The sequence below is a fragment of the Vicia villosa genome, linkage group LG5 (genome assembly GCF_029867415.1).
Source record: "Vicia villosa cultivar HV-30 ecotype Madison, WI linkage group LG5, Vvil1.0, whole genome shotgun sequence".
Lineage (NCBI taxonomy): Eukaryota > Viridiplantae > Streptophyta > Magnoliopsida > Fabales > Fabaceae > Vicia > Vicia villosa.
Genome location: NC_081184.1, coordinates 173,047,202 through 173,062,231, shown reverse-complemented (window position 1 = coordinate 173,062,231; position 15,030 = coordinate 173,047,202). Strand labels below are relative to the sequence as shown.

General features: G+C 34.3%; 3 protein-coding genes across 4 annotated transcripts; all 3 read left to right on the top strand.

The window, feature by feature from the left end:
* The first annotated feature begins 985 nt into the window (after positions 1–985).
* Positions 986–4,018, top strand: LOC131604017 (uncharacterized). 2 transcript variants are annotated; one of them, XM_058876505.1, is made up of 5 exons: positions 986–1,273; positions 1,651–1,804; positions 1,887–2,242; positions 2,825–2,867; positions 3,420–4,018. In XM_058876505.1, the coding sequence occupies exons 2-5, from the start codon at positions 1,687–1,689 to the stop codon at positions 3,845–3,847; spliced, it is 945 nt and encodes a 314-aa protein (XP_058732488.1). In that variant the 5' UTR covers positions 986–1,273; positions 1,651–1,686; the 3' UTR covers positions 3,848–4,018. The 2 variants fall into 2 exon arrangements, with proteins under 2 accessions (XP_058732488.1, XP_058732487.1); XM_058876504.1 differs by having other exon boundaries at positions 987–1,163.
* Positions 4,019–7,817: 3,799 nt separating this feature from the next.
* On the top strand, positions 7,818–11,677 carry LOC131604015 (disease resistance protein RPV1-like). The gene is made up of 4 exons (XM_058876502.1): positions 7,818–8,371; positions 9,355–10,387; positions 10,546–10,845; positions 11,228–11,677. Exons 1-4 carry the CDS (start codon positions 7,908–7,910, stop codon positions 11,675–11,677), a joined length of 2,247 nt encoding a protein of 748 aa, XP_058732485.1. The 5' UTR covers positions 7,818–7,907.
* Positions 11,673–14,052, top strand: LOC131604016 (disease resistance protein TAO1-like). The gene is made up of 2 exons (XM_058876503.1): positions 11,673–13,299; positions 13,415–14,052. Exon 1 carries the CDS (start codon positions 11,920–11,922, stop codon positions 13,261–13,263), a length of 1,344 nt encoding a protein of 447 aa, XP_058732486.1. The 5' UTR covers positions 11,673–11,919; the 3' UTR covers positions 13,264–13,299; positions 13,415–14,052.
* The last annotated feature ends 978 nt before the right edge of the window (positions 14,053–15,030 follow it).

Below are 15,030 nucleotides of genomic sequence, written 5' to 3'. Positions count from 1 at the left end.
TGTTGAGATAATATATAATTCAAAACCTCAACTATTTTCTTTTTTCATTATAATTTTAATTTCACCGATTCAAATTTTAGAGTTGATATTATTTAATAGAAAAATAATGACTATTTTTCAGCAGACAAAATTTAAAATATATTAAAATTATATATTAAAATTAAATGAGAAAATTTTAACTATCAATATTAGTTTTCATAATAGTTTCTTTTAAATACGTGCTATACCAAAAAGCATCATACACAAAACAATATAATTTAAAAGTTAACTACTTGAGACTAAAATACACATTAATAAGAATGAGAGCAAACAAAATTTATTGTGCTCTATTTTCACTTCCCAAAATTAAAAATAAGATTGCAAAACAATTAAAAAAAGCCATGTACATAAATACTTCAGAACACTTGAAAAGAAATAAACAGAGGCCTTAAGAAATCGGAGGCCCAAGGCAGAGGTCTAAGTTGCCTACCCCTTGGCGCCGACCTGCGTCGATGTTACATTTGAAGCGACCAACCAAAAGTTTATTCACTTAGTTACAATTGTCATTTGAATTGGTGTTATATCGCTAGCTCGAAGTTGTTGGGCATTTCTCCACCATGACAAAAGCTGCGTAACTCGATTATAAGTGCTGTTCGAAGAGTCTTCTATTTCGAACAATAACGTTGCGAAACAACATAATCACAGCACGAGTCATCATTAGTCCTGCGCGACATAACTGAATGATTCATAAGTCGCGTCATGATCCAATCACAATATAGTATATCCAAAAAATCACTCATTTATTTGCATCTTAAGTCACACTACGATTACGATTTGATAACACTTCCATTTTGGTTCCCTTTTTTTTCAAATTTTGTGCGCCATTCCCGTCCTATTTCTTGCTATTGTAACTTTGATTGTAAAATTATTTTGTTAGACTAATTTAAAAGTTAAATTTTTTTATTACATCATATTATTATTGAAAAATAGTAAATCCTAATCTCTTATCTTGGTTGAGTATTTTTTGTTTTCAAAAAGCCATCATTATTCTAAACACATTTTAAGAAATAATTTAAACAAATTTATCATCGATGATTAGTCGGAGTCGCAGTACTGAACTCAACCGCCCGGCAAACGCAGCCGGAATTTTCCATCGGCGCCGAAACAGTTAAAATTCCGTTCAGGTTTTTATTATCAATCATCATTACAAAATTCTAAATTTCCCCTTAAATCAAAACCTAATTTCTCATTAAGCTCCTTCAACAATCCCTTTATCGATCATCATTGTTAAATTGTAAATTTCTTCAACAATCCTTTTATCAAACAGAGTTTCCAATCTGTTAATATAATCTGTAAAATTGTTCTGGTGATGCTGAAGTTGGTTACAATTAAGATAGTCGAAATGTTGTTATTAGGTTTTATTGTATGCTGATTATGGTGTTTAATATACAGATTCAAAATGTAACTGCAACTTAGGGTTACAATATGTTCTCTTCATTAGCCTTATCTTTTATTTTTGGTTAAGTAGTCTACTGACCGAAATGTTGCACATTTCTCCGGTCTGATGTCTCTGCACAACTCTCATTTGAATTGACTTATCATCAGGCCAATCTTTATTTGTTCATTTCTTTTTCAATTATATGAATTTAACTAAAACTCATTTTGAAACAGGTTTTGTAAGGTTCCTGAACTTTACTTCCTTCCACAATGGCTAATAAATCTAAAGAAGAACCTAACACTGCTCCTAAACCTGATACATGGTACAATCTCACATTAGGACCTTCTTTCAAAGATCATTCCGCTAACAAATACTGCACTCTCCGATGTAAGCTCTTCCCAACGCAGTACCTAATACTATTTTGTTTGGTATTTTGAGTTTTTTAATTTATGTGTTGAAATTTTGATAGATGAATTTAAGCCGGCTTCAGTTGATAAGACTAAGCCAGGATTGCTACGCAAGACCAAAGAGAATCGAGTTTCTGTGGAGTTTCAGAACAACCAAGTAGGAAAACCTAAGGTGACGTTTGAGGGAAATAGCGAGGAATACAAGGAAAACGATGCTGTCTTGTTCTTTGATGGTCGTACACTTCGATTGGAGCGGCTTGATAGAGCTGTAAAGCAACTGCGGCATCTTCGAATGCCTGGGGAGTCTTCAGCTGCTGCTTCATCTGGACCAGCTTTGGATCCTTGGTCACCCCCCGTTGGGAAGAACACAAAACCATCACCTTTTGGCAGTGCCAGGAGCTCAAATCAAGCTGTTGCAGTAAGTGCTTACCAAATGTTTTCAGCATAGTTGTTAGTTTAGTAGTCTTGTTCATTACATCATAAAAATGTATGCTGTTGGAGACTTTCCTTTATATGCTTATTTTATTAAATATATTTAGTTTTTCATTGTTTTTTATGGAAGTTGAAACCTTAATGAACTTGGTATGTATAGGGAGGGACAATGTTAACTTGATTGTTTACATACGTACGGACGTACATAACATACAAGTCGCTCGGCTACTTCTCACTTGATGCTTAGGCAGATATTTGCATCATTCAATTATTCTATACTTGGCTTGTGTTTTGTTTTATTTTTTATGTGTTCCTTAATTGATGGAAAGAAAGTGGATTAAAAATTGAATTGAAACCGGTGAATTTGTATTTTTGAGGTTGGTGTATGTTGGGTTCTAATTGAAGCACAAATACTCTTTCAAACCTCTTTTAGAAAGTGTTAACCTTTTCTCTGCTTTGGCTGTGCTGTTAATTATTTGGCGACAGAAGGGAAGTAAATTATTCATTCCTTATCCTTCTTATCTCTTTTCTTGCCTTATTTCCTTACATTTACATTCATTCTACACAGGTTGAAGTGGAACGTATTGATATTGGTGAACCTGAAAATACTGGTATGTATGATATGGTTAGAAGAAGGTTTCTATAGTGGAATCTTTGAACTATGTTGATTTCCTTGATTAATTGAATTTTTGTTGATGACTTGCGAAATATTTTCATGACAACAAATGTTTATTTTTTTCTGTACTACTCTCTATTTTGCCCTTTTTCGGTTGCATTTCCGTTTCCAATTTTGCAACCTTTTCCTTCAATCAAGTGCAGGTAGGATATACTAAGCTTTTCATTTGGATATCATTGTAATTTGGTGCTGCCAAGTATAGATTGAAAATTTACATCTGCAAGAAATTATTTTATATCATCATATCAACTTTTGTGTAAATGTATTTTATGCATTCTTTCCAACATGATAGTTTTCACGTTTCTTTGTTGCATCTTCCGAAATGTCTATGATATCTTCTATGCACATACCCAAGATATTTTGCTGGATGTGTGCTTTGTTGTTTTCAGAAGTGATGCTTTCACAATGAATGAAATAGTTCTGCAGTGACTTTGCTATGCATTTGCTAAACTAAAATTAATTTAATATTGTACTTTCCGTATGACAGGCATCAAGTTTGATTCTAAGAGGTCATATGATCAACTAAATGAACGACCACCTGTTTCTGCTATCTCACCAGCTGCCATAGATGATGTTGGGGAACATCGAGATGTAGACATTGATGACCTTTTTGGAAGTGGAACACCTGAGAATGACAATAATGTTGAAGAAAAGGATAATGTTGGATTTGACATGAATGTTCCAATCATTGATGATGAGATAGCTGATGTAGATGATAGTGGTGATGAGGTCGACAAAGGACCCAATGCTGCTGAGGCTCTCAGAGCCCAGGTGAATGCAGAGGGGAAGAAGGGTGAACAAACATCTTCTTCTAGCAGTAGCAGTGACAGTGGAAGCAGCAGTGATAGTGGTAGCGGGAGCAGTAGCAGCAGTGATAGTGGAGGCAGCGATGACGACTCAGTTACCTCAATATAAAATTGCATAACCATGATTTTTTTCTTTCTTTTCCTTTTATCATTTATCGTTTTTAATGCAAATAATCCAATATATAGAATATATTTATTAAGCTCGGGTGACATGATAGAGATATCTTATCTATTTGTAAGTATGAACCTGAAGTATTCAAGAACTTGAGATTTTTTTACATCTATGCGTGAATCTACATCTATCCAACTTTTTTTCATTCAATTCTAATTGAGTTAGATAGTCTGTATATAGTTATGATGATTGCAGGGTTGGTAGCAAACTACACAAGTTTATGACATAAGTGCACCTTGGTGCAAAGTTGTGTTTTGCTTTGCTTTTCTTTCTGCAAAACTTTGAGATTTTATTTTTGACTTACTATTAAACATTAGAAATGGTTCTATACAATATCTGGGATAATAATTTTTAGGTCAAAGTAAGGATGAAAATGAGTAGAATTTGGGTAGGGTACTATAATATCTATTTTCATATTTGCGATAGGAAAAATTTCCGTGAACTCATACTCGCTTGAATATCAACGTTAGCCCCCGTATCCGTGTCTAATGAGTATGTAACTATTTATATCTGTTACTCGCATTTCTATTAAAAATAAGTATAGCAAGTATAAAATATCATATCATTTTAAGTTTTTAGGATTATTAAAAAGTTTTTAAAAAATGTATTGTTGAATTATGAAATAAAAAAACACTTATATTAAATATGTAATACTTTAATATTGATGTATTTTTTTAAAATTGATATTAATTTATTTTTATATAAAAATTAAATTATATAAATAAATATATTGTACGGGTATGAGGCGGAATGAATATCACAATGTTTATACCCATTTATTTATGTGGATGATTATTTGAATCCGTGTCTATACTCATTTTTACCTTACCATTTATAGGTATTCTGTGTGTACCCACTACGAACGGGCAAAATTTCCACCCCTAACTCAAAGTAAAACTATTAGAAGAACTCTCCTTGTTTAACATAGTTTAACAAATAAAACTTGTTTTACAAAATGAGTATTGTTCTCAATGAAGAAATACTTACTAATTTTCTAATCGTGTCATTTAATTATTGCTGTAACACCCCAAATTTAAAATTTATTTAATTATTTGATTATTTGTGAGTTATTGATAATTTGGTATGACGTATGCGTGTGTGGGGCATATTATGGGGTAGGAGTTGGATTAATGTGAGTTAGAATTATTTTGGTTTAAATAATCAATTATTGTATTTAGATTAATAATAATAAAATAAATAAGTTGGGTAAGGACATAATGAGAAGAGGATTCATTCGGTACAATCGTGAAGTTTCAGAGAAAAGTGAGAAAGCGGCTAGGGCACTGAGAATCAAAGAGGATGCCGGTAGAACGCAAAGGAAGAGATCAAATTTGTTAAGGGGTTCGAGGTATGAGGGGTAATCTCGGTTTATTATAAATGATAGAGATAAGGTAGATGTAGGTGTTTGTCTTGTATGATGAATTGGTGGAATTATGATGATGATGCTTATAGTGATGAATGTGTCGTTTCAGAAAAACTTGAGTTTGAAAAACTTTTTGGATAAATTTGAGAGTTTGAAAATATTTTAGAAATGTTTTCGAAATAAGTAGTGGAAAAATAAAATTTAGAAGATAAAGTGCAAAAAATAAAAGTTAAGAGAGGAGAGAAGACACAAGGAATTACTAAGGTTCATTAAAAAATGACTTAGTCATGTGCCCAAGATTTGATCTTGAGAGTATCCAATAAACTTAAAAGATTTTAGTAGGTTTAACTCTCGAACATCCTTATACAAGGAAAATGAAATTTGTAGATAACTTCCAACCAAACAACAAATAAGGAGAGAAACGATGAGTATTCTTTCTAAACAATGGATCAAAGTGGTTATCAAACCTCCTTATACAAGGAAAATGAAGTTTGTGGCTAACTTCCAACCAAACAGCAAACAAGGAGAGAAGTGGTGAGTATTCTTTCTAAATGACGAATCAAAGCAGTTAGTCTTCTTTCCACAAGAAACTTGGAGCGATTAATCTTCAAGCTTCAAACAAATATTTTATATGGTCTGATCTTGATTATGAGGTTTTAAACACAGGTCTGAGCTCAAACTGAACCTTAGTTTTATACCGGGATAACCATGAACCTGTGAGATTTTAACAACAGGCTGATCTTGTACCGAACATTAGTTTTATACTAGACTAATCATGAACATGTGAGATTTGAACATCGTGCTGATCTTGAACCAAATGAAGACTTTAATACGGACCGAGTCATCAAACCGAACCGTGGACTTAATACCTAAATCCATACAACCAAGCTTTTAACGAGTTTAGCTTTGAACCCAAATAAACAATCCCTTAATGGATGAATTATTCAACCAATATAGCTGATTTAAAAATCATATTCAAAGTCGATTTTTTATCGAAAGCAAATCCTCTAATTTTGTATCATTAAGACTATGTTTAGATTGATGGAATAGAATGGTATAAGATGGAGCGAAATGATATGAAATTGTTTGCATTGTTTGAATTAACTAAAAAAAAGATGGAATGTATGTATTCCATTCCATTCCTTCCGATTTGGACGGAATGACAAAATTGTTATATTCTATCACGAAATACTCAAGATGAAATGACATATTTATTCCATCCCGTTCCACTCCACTCGCGCTATTTTGCTCCCTCCATTCCGCTTCATAAAAATAAAGCTAAATATTCTTTTTCATCTCGTATCTTTGACTCATATCCAATCTGAACCCTTAATTTTAAAAAGATCGTTTGAGTCTTTTAACTTCTCAAATATATCACGTTAATCTTTTACATTCAAATATCAGTAACAACATTATTTTTCGCTTATGTGACAAATGACATATAACATTGACATTTATTAACTAATTTAACGATGAAAAAAACAATCACAAAAACTGATATTTTAGGTTTTAAAATATTCTTCATCTTGTTCATTAAACTCAACACCATTCTAATTTTCTCAGGGGTATGACATTCCTTACTTGCTGAACATTGTCTTTGGAAATTTCTAATTAACATACGACTAATGTGTCTTCCTTCTGCTTCTCTTGATTTTGGCTATGGAAATTAAGCCATTTGTAAATGCAAGACCAACAATGTGTTGCAGTCAAAGCCACTTAAACTATGGAAATTAAGCCACAAAGAGTGTGATAATATAAATGCAAAAATTATAAGTGATTGCTAACAGATAATTCATCCTCCATTGTTGAAGATTCTTTAATAAACAAAATCAATCTTAAAATATTGTTGAAGATTCTTTAATAAACAAAATCAATCTTAAAATTAACAAAGGAGAAGTTCCTTAAAACTATAAAACTCTATTCAGATCAAAAAATTAATGTTATCTTATAAATCATAAGCACTACAGGACAATTTAAGTGATTAAGAGTTAGACGGAATTAACATATACTTTGGCATATACATCAACCCTACATAAACTATTTAGTTTGCTTTGACTAACAAATTAGACAGAAAGAAATAATATCGTATATTTTAAAAAATTGAGAATCCAAACAAATGTCTTAAAAATGAAAAGACTGCCTAGATCCGACTCAAAGTGATCCAAGTCAAAGTTACTAGAGAAACAAAATATTTAGCTTAAATATAATTAATTTATTGAAATTAGACATTTTAATGAAAGAAAAATGATGAATGTTAAGGTTTAGTCTTGGAATTGGATGGCCTTTAGAGGGGAAAATATGTCACAAATTTATACAATTCGATGCATTTACTTTTAGATTTTTTGAACAATATTAAAAGCTATTGTTAACATGGTTTCCTTTGTATTGGTTGAGTATCCCTAGTACTCAATTTAAAATAATTTTGTTTATAAAAAAAAATGAAAAAAAATGAAAATAGGATAAAATAAGGAGAAAAACAAGATGAAAGAGATCTATAATTAGAGAGAAAGAGAGGGCCCTCAATAAAGTAATACTGAAGTTGTTGGTTAGCGCTTCTCCGAGTTACTGACAGTTACGGACCACCATAGTAGTATTAATCATTCATAGCAGCAGCATTCCTTCTACTTTCCAATAATGTCTCCTCCAACTCCAACTCCAACTCTGCACGATGTCTTCCTCAGCTTCCGAGGTGAAGACACTCGCAACGGTTTCACCGGTCATCTTTACGCCGCTCTATGCCGTGAAAACATCAATACTTTCATTGATGACAGACTCAACAGAGGTGACCACATTTCGGATTCTCTTCGCAAAGCAATTGAGGAATCAGCTATCTATGTTATCGTTTTTTCCGAACACTATGCCTACTCCACTTGGTGCTTGGATGAACTAACACAGATCCTGGAGTGCAAAGAAAAGTTTGGAAGGTTGGTGATACCAATTTTCTACAAGGTGGATCCGTCTAATGTCAGGCATCAAAGAGGAAGTTATGCTGATGCGTTTGTTAAGCACGAGAAGCGATTTAAGGAAGAGTTGATACTGAAATGGAAGGCTGCTCTAACCCAAGTTGCTGGATTCTCTGGTTGGGATTCAAAGAACAGGTCACGTCATTGCTAATTCACTTACTCTAACATTGATTTGGTGATTTGGAATCACTAATTGAATTAATTGATATCATGAAAAACTCAGTAAAATGAGCTTAGTCTTTATTGATTGATTGCTAATTGCTTTATATAGCTTTATTTACAAATTAGTTAATCGTATGTTACTATATATTAGATCTAAGAGTGACCTCTTGAGATCTAAGAGTGTACTTCTCTCAAGGTGTGCTAACAATTGCTTGTGTTGGGTTAATTCATATGGAGTTTTGCTCTGGCTTTAATTGGGCCATTACTAGTGGACCTTGGAATTAGTCCTTCGAATTAGTTGGTACTGGGACCGGATGCCGAATTTTCAAAAGAAGAAGTCAAATGCTGCCAAACTGGATTCTATGTTATATAAGTCTAGTTCCATTGTTTTTTTTTACACTTGCGTGGATTTATGAGAGCCTGGTGTTAGTGTCAGTTATGGTTCTATTTTTTACCTCTACTATTCTGCATTTGGGAGGAAGGAGTTAAATGTTTTTAACTGTCTCAACTCAAGAGTTGATGACATAACCAGTAGGATTCGGAAGTGCAGCAACATGGGCTCAAGTCTTCTATATCTCATTGTGTGAGGCTTAGAAGCAAAAGTGGTTCTGTAACTGATTACGAGTCAGTTAATTTGATGGAGTGTGCTTTTGGTTGATGGGAGTTTAGACTATTGCCTTAATTTTTGTCATAGATTGTGGTTCATTAGGCGCCATTTGATCATTTTATACAGACTTTGAGTTCTACCGGTACTCTTTTGGTTAATACATCTTACTTTGCTGCTAAAAAACATTTTAAGAAAAAATAATTTATCAACAGTAGTATGCAGATTTATAATGGGCATTAATAACTTTAGTATTTTTATCGGGCGCTAATACCTCTAGGATTAGTAATAAATATTTGTTAATCAATTTTTTTTGTTGAAGACTAATGCTTCAGTTCCTTTTATCTGCCAGACATTTTGAATACCTTCTCGTTGAAGAAATTGCTAAAGATATCAGGAGAAAGTTGTACCGTTCTCCTTTTACGCTGAGTGATTGTCAAGGACAGATTGGAATTCACAAGCATGTTGCACAAATCAAATCTATTTTGCATGTTGAGGCTACAGATGTTCGGATCATAGGAATTTGGGGCATTGGAGGAATAGGCAAGACAACAATTGCTAGTGCAGTATATAAAAACTTGGCTCCTCAGTTCAGTTCCAGCAGCTTTGTTGAAAAAGTTCACGAAGAAATAGAAAGATTTGGAATACGTCACGTAAAAAGCAATTATTTATCTGAGTTACGGGCAAAGGCTCTCCTTATTCTCGATGACGTGAACAATTCGGGTCAACTTAAAGATTTAATTGGAGGGCGTGATGCCTTTGACCAGGGAAGTAGAATCATTGTGACTAGTAGAGACATGCAAGTGCTTAAGAATGTAGATGCTGATGAAATATATGAAGTGGATGAGATGAGTTTTCAAGAATCTCTACAACTCTTCAGTTTCCATGCCTTCAAACAAAACTATCCTATAGGAGCTTATATGGGATTATCAGAGAAGGTATTAAATTATGCCAAAGGGATCCCATTAGCTCTCAAAGTTTTGGGCTTATCACTTCAAAATAGAACGGAGGAAGAATGGGAGAGTGCTTTGGGGAAGTTGAAAAAGCAACCTGAAGGTGAAATTTTTGGTGCCTTGAAATTAAGTTATGATAGACTTGATGATGAGGAGAAGGATATATTTCTTGAAATAGCTTGCTTCTATAGAGGACATGATATGAATACTGTCAAACAAATACTAGATAGCTGTGGTTTCTCGGCTACTATTGGAATGAGAGTTCTCATTGATCGGGGCCTTATATCTATTCTAAAAGGTGAAATTGTGCTGCACGATTTGATACACGAAATGGGACTTGAAATTGTTCGTCAACAATGTGTAAATGATCCTGGAAAACGCAGCCGACTGTGGAAACACGAGGATGTTTATCATGTTTTAAGAAAGAACAAGGTAAAACCTTTATGTTTCTTATATTGCTTTCTTCACAACATGAAACCTTTTTTATACACATGTACTTTATGTCTTTATCGCATATTGGAAACACTTGGCGGTTATTTCTTTACAGCTTATTTGTATTTCTGTTTATAAGTCCTTCCTTTAACTTTTAGGGGACAGATTCTGTGCAATGTATATTTCTTGACATGTGCCGAATCAAAGAAGTTCAACTGAATCCTCAAACTTTCAAAATGATGCACAATCTAAGACTGCTGCAGTTCTATAAATCTAGCAAAAATCAAGGCTCAAATGTGTACATTCCATCATTTCTTCTTAGTCTTCCAGATGATTTAAGATTTCTTCGCTGGGATGCCTTCCCTCAAAGATCTTTGCCGCTGGATTTTTCTCCAGAAAATCTTGTTCAACTTGATATGCGTGACAGTCAACTTGAACAACTTTGGGAGGGAGATCAGGTATTGCTAGCTTTAACTTTTTGCAAACAAATTTCGAAAAATCAATATCAACTACAGTTTTCTATAACTGAGACAATAAAAGCTGAAATCATTAAGATCAAACATTTTTATAAAGAGAATAATAAATAATCATATTATTAGATGATTTTTTTTCAAAAAAAATATTAATAGATAAAGTAACCTCAATGATGAAATTTAGGGACAACCATTTCTTGTTAATGAGTGATTATTCATTTTCATTAAGTGATCAGTAGTTGCAAATGAATTATATATTAGATACATAATGTTGGAATTAAATTAGCAAGTAGCTATTTCTTTTTATCAAGTGATTGGTAGTTTCTGCGAGTACCTAATGATGTACATGTGCTCTTGATTTTGCTAGCATTTACCGAATTTGAAAAAGCTTGATCTTAGTGGTTCTCGAAAACTGATTCGAATACCAGACCTATCAGGATGCCCAAACATTGAAGAAGTAATTCTTAGTGAATGCAAAGAGTTGGTTCAAGTTTACTCTTCTGGTTTTCTCAGCAGGCTAAAATGTTTATGGTTAAATGGTTGTGTTGAGCTTAGGAGTTTAATCATTCCTAGCAATATTCTCTCGAGGTCTTTAGGATTAATAGTTCTATATAATTGTTGCAACCTTAAGATGTTTTCGGTCAGTAGTACAAACACGGGGTTCTATCATATGGTTGCTCACGTGCTAGAACACGAAGGGATAGCATACACAGAAACATTTTGCCCGGGAAATTGGCACTCGGCATCAACCAACAACCTAGTTCCATATTTGAGAAATTCTCATATACTATTGACCCTCTTGTCTCTGATGAGTTAAATAAACATACTATTCCGAAGGATAATATACACTTACTAAACTTAAAAGTGTTGAGAGAAGGTTCATCCACATTATTTCCAAGTCTCAGTGAGCTTTGTTGGTTGGATCTCTCTTACTGTGAATCACTCATAAGCCTTCCAATCGACCTTTTGAAATTGAAATTTCTCAAAAGACTTTACCTCCGTTTTTGCTTGAATTTAGAGGAGTTCCCAGAAATTGAGGAGATATCAGAAAATTTATCGATGCTTATCTTAGACGAAACGGCAATAAAGGAACTGCCTTCATCCTTGCACAATTTAGTTGGGCTTGAAGAATTGAGCTTACACAATTGCTCAATGCTCGAGGTTATTCCTTCTTGCATTGGAAGTCTCAACAAACTTTGTAAGTTAGACCTCACCTGCTGTGAATCTCTTGAAACTATTCCAAGCAGCATTTTCAAATTGAAGTTAACAAAATTTGATTTGTATGGCTGCTCAATGCTGAAGACCTTCCCAGAGATCTTGGAGCCTGCAGAAAATTTTGCTCACATTAGCTTAACAAAAACAGCAATTAAAGAACTTCCTTCATCGCTGGACTATTTGGTGGGGCTTCAAACCTTGCGCCTTAATTTGTGCAGAGATATTGAGCTTCTTCCAAACAACATCAGTAACATAAACCTTCTCTCTAAGCTTGATTTTTCAGGTTGTGACAAGCTATCAGAAATTCCAAGTGATATTGGTCGCTTGTCATCACTCCGAGAATTGTCATTTCATGAAAGTGGTATTGTTAGCCTTCCTGAGAGTCTTGTTCATCTTTCAAGCTTGAAATCACTTGATTTAACCGACTGTAAAAGACTTGAATGTATCCCAGAGCTACCACCATTTCTGGAGCACTTGTGGGCTTTTGATTGTCCATCCATTAGGAGAGTGTCAAGTTCAAGTACTACAATTTCATCACATTGCAAAGAGGGTCATCAACGTATCTTCAAATTTCATCTCACTAATAGTCAAGAGCTAGATTCAAGTGCTCAAAGTAACCTTGCGGCTGATGCACAGATGAGGATCCTTCAGGGTGCATATAGATCCGTGTTCTATTGCTTTCCAGGGAGTGCAGTTCCTTCTTGGTTCCCTTACCGTTGCGAAGGACATTCAGTGACTCTGAATACAGATTTGCTAAACTGGTGCAATGATAATAGGCTCATTGGGTTCGCTCTATGTGTCGTTTTGGGACTTGAAGATATGCATGATGAAGAAAGAAGAGATAGAGTTTTTAGCTATAGATTTGTAGTTGAATCTGATGATGGTATACACATATTTCCTAGCAATGATCAGCTGAGATACTATTTCAGGTGGAAGGGTGAACAGAGATTTATTGTCCCTGATCACACATTCCTCTGGAAATATCACTTGGATTCTTCAATTGTTAGTCAAATGCTCTCTCGTCGTGTTCACAAATTCACATTTGAGATATGCAGATATAATGATGGTTTATATAGGCTAACGAATGGAGCAGATTTCAAGGTAAGAAAGTGTGCAATATGTCCTCTTTATAAGAAAGAGAAAGATGATAATGATGTTGCTGGTAACTGTTCCAACAATATTCAATGATCCTCAAATGGTGGCTACGAATTTACATTCTCCCTGGTAAGAAAGCGGAATAAATGATGGACAATTCATATGTTGATCCTAGTAATTATATAATTTTTGTTGTGGCTTATTCTAATGCTGACACCTTCTGTATACTTGTAATAAGTTTCAGATTGGAGCATTAAGATGATATTTGATAACTGATTTTGAGTATTTGTTGTGTGCTACTAGAAGATTGATGATTAAGTGAAGTTGATTGTAATGTAATTCAATCCATTTTTCTTGTATATAGCAATGATTATTAACACTATTAGTAATTATTTGCTCTAAATTTGTGTGACCTATGTAATTTGTTTTGTTTTGACTTATATAATTGTGTAGAGAATTGAATATTTGGTAAAATGCTTGAGTTCCTAATGCACTCAAGTAATTTGATTATATACACACTAGAGAGTAAATACAAGATAAGATTTTCAAGGATGTTGCTAGTTCCTAGATGCATGTATGTAATTTTCTAGGCATAGACTCCTAGGTACATGTATTGACTCCTAAATACAAATTTATAATTCCAATATTTTATAATTCCAACACTCCCCCTCAAGCTGGTGAATGGATATCAATCATTCCCAGCTTGCAAGTCAATTGATTGAAACGATCAGGTGGCAAGCCTTTTGTTAACACATCTGCTAGTTGATGCCTAGAAGGAATGTAGGATGTAGCTATTAAACCATTGTCTAGTTTTTCCTTGATGAAGTGGCGGTCAATCTCAATGTGTTTGGTCCTGTCATGCTGAACAGGATTATGAGCAATACTGATTGTTGACTTGTTGTCACAGAACAACTTCATAGGCCCTTCACATTGTATTTTCAGATCATTTAGAATGATCCTCATCCAAAGTAACTCACAAATTCCTTGAGCCAAAGCTCGAAATTCTGCCTCAGCGCTTGATCGAGCCACTACATTTTGTTTCTTACTTCTCCATGTGACAAGGTTCCCACACAAGAGGGTGCAAAAACCCGAAGTGGATCTTCTATCACTAATTGATCCTGCATAGTCAGCATCGGTGTAGGCTTCTATAGTTAAACTTCCACCTCTTTTGAACAATAGTCCTCTTCCTGGAGTAGCCTTGAGGTATTGCAAGATGCGATCAACAGATTGTAAGTGTCGCATTCTCGGGTCATGCATAAATTGACTCACTACACTGACTGCATAAGCCAAGTCAGGCCTAGTGTGTGCCAGGTAAATCAACTTCCCTACCAACCTCTGATATTGGACTCTGTCAACTTTGGCACTTTCTTCTTCAAGGCTCAACTTGTGGTTTTGCTCTATGGGAACACTTGAAGGTTTGCATCCTAGTTTCCCAGTTTCCTGCAAGAGATCGAGTATATACTTCCTTTGAGATATGAAAATGCCTTGGTTTGAGTAAGCAACCTCAATTCCCAAAAAATACTTGAGTTGTCCAAGGTCCTTCATCTCGAATTCTGCCGATAGTTTTTCCTTTAGCAATTGTTTCTCTGCCTGATCATCTCCTGTAATAATAATATCATCAACATAAACAAGAAGGATAGTCAGTTTTCCTTCATGTGAGTGCTTAAAGAAAAGAGTGTGATCTCCTTGACTCTGCTTGTAGCCTAAGTACACCATTGCTTTTGTGAATCTTCCAAACCATGCTCTAGGAGATTGTTTTAGCCCATATAAGGCTTTCCTCAATCGACACACCTTGTTGGATCCACATGAAGGGCCAAATCCCGGCGGGATTTCCATGTACACCTCTTCTTCTAAGTTTCC